Genomic DNA, 6,533 nt, shown 5'->3' on the forward strand with positions numbered 1-6,533 from the left:
AAAAAAAAATTCTATATAAAACCATATCCCTTACATTTACATATTACTCTACAACCACTACGACTGCCATTGCCATAACCTTCCACAACCGTGAAGCTCCGCCCAACTCCGTTCAATCTCCGACTCGTAAAAACACCGAAAGGAGCTATATATATATGGGATGGAGGCTAACAATATTATTGCTCCGTTCGTGATGAAAACTTATCAAATGGTGAATGATCCGAAGATTGATGGACTTATAGCTTGGGGAACAGCTAATAACAGTTTCATCGTTGTTGAACCTTTGGATTTCTCTCAACGAATTTTGCCTGTTTATTTCAAGCATAACAATTTCTCCAGCTTTGTTCGTCAGCTCAACACTTATGTGAGTATATATTATGTAATTAAATTGTAGTAGCATTTATTGTATGTTTAGAATTGTGAGTTTTGAATCTGATATATGTATTGCATATCGCGAAAATACTGGATTCAGTTGAAATCGATTGATAATAGGCTTGAAGAATGAAATAATTTAGTTTGAGTTTTTTGGTATTGATTCGAGTTTGTATGAATTTGCAGGGATTCAGAAAAGTGGATCCAGATAAGTGGGAATTTGCAAATGAATGGTTTCTGAGAGGGCAAACGCATTTGTTGAAGAACATAGTGAGGAAAAAGCACAGTAGAAATTCATGTTCTCAGAAGCAAGATGAGAGTGAAGACGAAGAAATTTTTACAGAGATTGCCAAATTAAAGCAGGAACAAAAAGTTTTAGATCATGAAGTTGAGAATATGACTAGAAGATTAGAAGCTACAGAGAAGAGGCCACAGCAAATGATGGCTTTTTTGTGTAAAGTTGTTGATGATCCTGAGATTTTGCCCAGAATTTTAATGGAGAAAGAGAAATCCAAAAGGCTAAGTTTAACAAATCGTGAGAAGAAAAGGAGACTTATGATTTCGAATTCAACCAGTTGTTCTTCAGTGAAGAGTGAAGATGCAGTAGGGGCAACATCGTCATTTCACTCACCCGACGCGAATTTCGATAAGGATGCGATCTGTCAGTCCTCTCCGTCATCGGGAACTCCGCCGCCGCCGGCGTGGCTAGGTAGTCGGCCAATGATAACTTATGAGCCAGGTAAGATACAGTCGATTCGATCTCCTGACGCGAATTTCGATAAGGATACGTTCTATCAATCCTCGCCTTCGTCGGAAACGCCGTCCACGGCATGGATGAGTCAGCAAAAAGTCGTCATCGGTGACCGGCCGATGATTATGACTAATGAAGCCTACGGAAGTTGTCCTACTATGTCAAGTACATTGTCAACTGGCTCGTCGGAGAGCGGCGGTTTCACGGCTCCACCAATGGATAACTTTTACGGCTACGACTATGGCGGCGGTGGAGGTGGTGGAGGAGGAGGAACTAGGGCGACGGAGGAAGTTAGTCCACCGCCTTATCCATTTTCATTATTCGGTGGTGGATTTTAGTTTAGTAAAAAAAAAAAAATGATTTATAATTATGTGAGCTATATTCTATAATAGCTTTTGTAATTATTTTAATTCATTTTTGATAATTTTCCCTTTTAATTATGCAAATATTCTACAAAATATGTGATCTGAAAAAGTGAGACCTCCCCAAGTTAACATTAATTATAGGACTAATAAAAATTAGCTAGGGAATACAGGTTCATTTTTTGTATCTTTGCTTGATAATTTTGCTAATTTTAGCATAATTACGTGTGAAGTTTTTCTTTTTATTATTATCGTTGTTGCTACTACTGTTTCTCTTTTTTTCCCTTCGAAACGTTATGTACTACTGTTTATGATTTAATTGACATGTCTTTTTTATTTTCTTATTTCTTTGTATTATTTTTTTTTTGAGCCTGATAATGTCAAGATATGTTTCTTTCCGGTATATGAATTGATGATTACATATTTTTATAAAACATTTTTCTTATTACGTAGATAAATTAAGAGTAAATTTTAGGTTTAACATACATAAATATCATATTTGTATGTTATAACTATAGTTTGTATAATTACGCTCCATATCAAACTTTATGTTTGCTATGACTATTAATATGTATATTTCGATATATATATATATATACAAAAAAATCAAGTGTATAATTTATTTCTATATACATATACAAAAGAATCAATTGTATAATTTGTGTTTGTATAAAGCGAGGAAGAGAGAAAGACAAAAGAAAATTAGGCAGGAAAAGATCTGTATTTGTATAATTATAAGTGTATAGGACGAAAATATATGTATTTGTATATACAATTTTTTCTCGCTTTATACAAACACAAACGCAATTTATACATTTGTGTTGTATAAAGTGAGAGAGGCGATTGAGAGTGGCGAGCGAGATCTGGGAGAGTAGCGAGTGAGATTCTCTGGGGGATAGAGGCAAATGAAAAGATATGTATATATACTGTTTTCTCTCACTTTATACCAACATAATTACATTTTATACATTTGTGTTTGTATAAAAGTGAGAGAGGCGAGGGAGCCAGCAAGAAACGAGAGTGGCGAGCGAGAATTTCAGAGAGAGAGGCGAATGACAACAGTTTGCTACGGGTTACAATTAAATCAAATTGTGATTATAACATTTAATTTGAATTAATAGTTTGTTATTTTATACAATTTCTCATAAATTAATCATGTGATGAAATCTGTATCTTTTTAAATTAGGCATAATACATAAACATGACTCTTAATTTGGCTTAAACGGACAACTATGCCCTTCAACTTTGAGTGTGCACAAGTATGCACTTAAACTTGTATAATATTTAACAAGTAGACACACGTGTCCTACATGACACAATACATGTAGGACGCCACGTATGATACAAAATTTTCATGTAGGGTGTTATGTAGGACGAATGTGTTTATTTGCTCAATTTTATACATGTTTAAGTGCATACTTGTGCACACCAAAAGTTAAAGGTCATAATTGTCAGCTGACTCCAAATTAAGGGTCATGTTTATATAACGACGCAATCTATTCATGAATGTATACGACTTATTTTAGATTATAATTTTTTTCTATATTAAAATTTTATGTCTAATCAAATTAAATCACGTGAAGATGAATGGGATGGAAGGAGAAGTAGACAAAAATGGTCAGGAGGGGTGGGTGGTCCCTCGGTAGCAAGAGGGGCAATAACACAGCTCATCCAATGAGGGTAAGCCATATTATGCAATTGAAATTGTCCCTATGCTCCATACAATTAGGGGTTTACAAGCCAAATCATAAAGTCAAATCGAATTGATGAATCAAATCAAATCAAATCAAAAAAATAATAATTTGTGGTTTGGTTGGTTTAGCGTTGAAAAAAAAAATCGACCACTCTTGATTTGGTTTGATATTCAAAGAAAAAAAGTCAAATCGAACCCAAATCAAAGCGACATAATATAAATATATTATTTTATTTTATTTATAGATAAAAAATATTATTTATAATCTACTTTTGTTAATATATTTTTAGTTAGTTTATAGTTTTCAATGTTTATATATATTATTTCAAATTTGAGCTTGTAAAACTTTGTAAATATTTTATTTTGTACTAAGATCATAAATTACAATAATATTATTATAGTTTTTCAAATTCGTAGCTAGCAATTTACTTTGTAAATATTTCTTTTTGTATTCAGTTTGATTGTAGCCTTTGATCTTATTAATTTAACATATTGAACGTTGATATTTCAAAAAATTATATTTTATACTCATGTGAATTGTATCGTCTTTTCGAAGAGTTCTATTCGTTTAATATTTTTTAAGTTTAGCTTATCACACAGGTAAGTAAAAATATATTTGATCTCTTTTTCAAACACCGCATAATTATAAAAAACCGAAAGAAAAAAAAAACCCGAAAGAATTGACTAAAGTCGAAATCGAAAAACTCAACTTTATGTGATTTGATTTGATTTTTAGATTTAATAAACCAACTAATTGATTTAATTTTTTTTTAATAAAAAACCAAACCTAATCGACCTATGTACACCCCTACATACCATGATGGCAATTGGTAAGGCTCTCACCCATTGGTCACAAATTCAATTAAATAAAGAGCACCTGCCCTATAATGTCCCATACCCAACCCCACTCGCATGTGATGTTCTCCTTTGGTTTTGTCCTCAATTCTTTGGTATTTACTTTGGATGTACAATTAGATTTGATTTGTATCCACGTAAGATCTGTGTATATTTTATCTTTTTCAGATGTAAGTATATCGTTATTGTTTGTTTAATAGAAATCTATACTAGCATATTGTTTATGACATTTTGATTACCACACGATTTTATTGTTATTCTAGCTACTTTTACGTTGATTCGTATTTCGATTTTCTCTTCATTGTCTTTTTCTTTATATCGAAATTTATTATATTTGAGCAGAGGATCTTTTCAAATCTGTCTCTCTACCTTCACTAGGTAGTGATAAGATTTACGCACTTTTTAGCCTATCCAGACTTTACTTGTGGACTTTTACTGAATATATTATTGTTGCATGTACGAACTTGTTCCTTAAGTTTTTAACCCAAAAAATGCTTCAACCGTTGATTTTGTATTCATTATAATACAATATCTAACTTTTTCTCTCATTCTATTGAAGGATTTCCCTAAGGTGCTATGTACATCGACTTGTCTTCTGTCATGAATTTATCTTTTTGTTATAATTTTTTTGTGTCTAATATTTAATGTGACACTCAATTATAATTCAATTTTTCAAAGTGTTTTGAAACGTGAATTGGTTCGATCAAAGACAAATTTACTTTTCAAGATTTTAAGTTCAAATTTCTAATTAATAATTTTTTTAAAAAAAGTACATACTATCTATCACAATCATTATTTTCCCCACTTTACAAGTCCATACACCTCACGCCCACCACATTAATGTCTCTTGAAGAAACAATCTTTTGTTGTCCATCTCATCTACCCTGTTTTCCATTGCCTCTTCTCACGTGAACAAAACTATCTCATAGTAATAAACTCTCTCCTGGTTAGGGGTTAGGGATGTATTCGATACGGAGAAAAATATTTTTAATAAAATATAAGTGAATTATTTATTTATTTATTGGTTTTGACTTATATTGTTTACTTCTCATACTTATTTTCTATTGATGGAACTTTTAAGATTTTTGTCAAATAATTATTTTTTATTTGATTTATGTGATACAACATATTCAATATAGAAGAATAATATATGGGTACCTTATTTCTATTTTCGTGTGGTAGAAAGATTGTTTCAGATAAACTATCGACTCAAAAGAAGTATAATTGAAAAAAGCTCACTTATCATTTGTAACTCCAAATTTTAAAAATGCTCTATTCTCCTTTGCAATTTTTTTTATCAAATATAATTTATCTTCAATTTCAACTTCTTAAAATGCAAATAAAATGAAAAATATTCAAAAGTTATGAGCAAACAACTACCTAATATTTGAACGAAAAGGTGTGTCTCTCTCTCTCTTTTTTGGAACTAAATTGGGGGTAGGACTTAAAGAGTAGAAGTATGGGAAGATCCTTACAAAGTGGCTAATAGAAGAGAACTCTTACCAACAAAATGAAACTTCACATAAACAAACAACTAAGCTACTAAGATTTCTCGATAAAATCGAGCTCGTAAACATTTGAGCAAACGACTACTAAATATTTGGACAAAAAGGTTTTTCTTCTTCTTTTTTTTTTTTTTACTAAATTGGGGGTAGGTGTAGAAGTATGGGAAGATGATTACAAATTGGACAATAGAAGAGAGCTCTCACCAATAAAATTAAAGTTCAGACTATCAATCAACAGAGCTACTAAGATTTTCTGATACAATCGAGAATCTAATACCGATATAATGGGAGATCATGTGGTCCCAACTGTTGGGCCGAGTGTCACGTGGATGGGCCCAAATAGAAGATCCGGCACACTTGAAACAAAAGGCAAAAGGGGCCCAAAAGATGGACAAAAGGCATCTCGTCTTTAATCTGTTTTAGGGTATGGGCTGGGCCCAATCAGATGCTCATGCGCCCACGTGCCATAGCCTTACTTGGAAGGGCCACGTGTCATGATCCAATGGCCTCAACTAGATGAGTGGTGGATTGTAATAACAAATGTACTCATTTAACTCTAGAGAGTTGCTCGGCTAGTAAATAACTACTATCACTTTCAATCGCTATGATTGTAAATTCAAGTCATCGAAAAAGTAAAAAAAGTGAAAGCTTTGAAATTTTGAGTGGATTATTGAGGCTATTATTAGAAGGCCCAACATTAAATTTGTGAGGATAGAGATATTGCCTTTGATAGTCTATCGATTTAAGTAAAGCATATTAAATAAAGTATGCAAAGCAAATATATAAACAAAGAGAACAATAATAACAACGAATAATGCAATAATTGAAACAAAGGAAACAACAAGTACTACTAAAATTAAAGAATAAGATAGTAAGAAAATAATAATAATATAACTGAAAGGGGAACTAGACACGCTCGACTACATACTAAAGCTCTATCTTAATCTTCAACTTCCATGTCTTCTTATCTAAGGGCATAATAAACTGCAAGTGTG

General features: G+C 32.1%; 1 protein-coding gene across 1 annotated transcript; it reads left to right on the forward strand.

The window, feature by feature from the left end:
- Positions 1-1,748, forward strand: LOC125863150 (heat stress transcription factor C-1-like). Its single transcript, XM_049543301.1, has 2 exons — positions 1-364; positions 559-1,748. The coding sequence occupies exons 1-2, from the start codon at positions 161-163 to the stop codon at positions 1,459-1,461; spliced, it is 1,107 nt and encodes a 368-aa protein (XP_049399258.1). The 5' UTR covers positions 1-160; the 3' UTR covers positions 1,462-1,748.
- The last annotated feature ends 4,785 nt before the right edge of the window (positions 1,749-6,533 follow it).

This window comes from Solanum stenotomum, chromosome 4 (genome assembly GCF_019186545.1).
Source record: "Solanum stenotomum isolate F172 chromosome 4, ASM1918654v1, whole genome shotgun sequence".
NCBI classification, from domain to species: Eukaryota; Viridiplantae; Streptophyta; class Magnoliopsida; order Solanales; family Solanaceae; genus Solanum; species Solanum stenotomum.

Excerpts from the sequence above, each read along its gene's own strand:
- LOC125863150 (XM_049543301.1), top strand. The coding sequence starts at position 161 with ATGGAGGCTAACAATATTATTGCTCCGTTCGTGATGAAAACTTATCAA. Across the intron at positions 365-558 it reads TTCGTCAGCTCAACACTTAT|GGATTCAGAAAAGTGGATCC; the intron begins GTGAGTATATAT and ends ATGAATTTGCAG.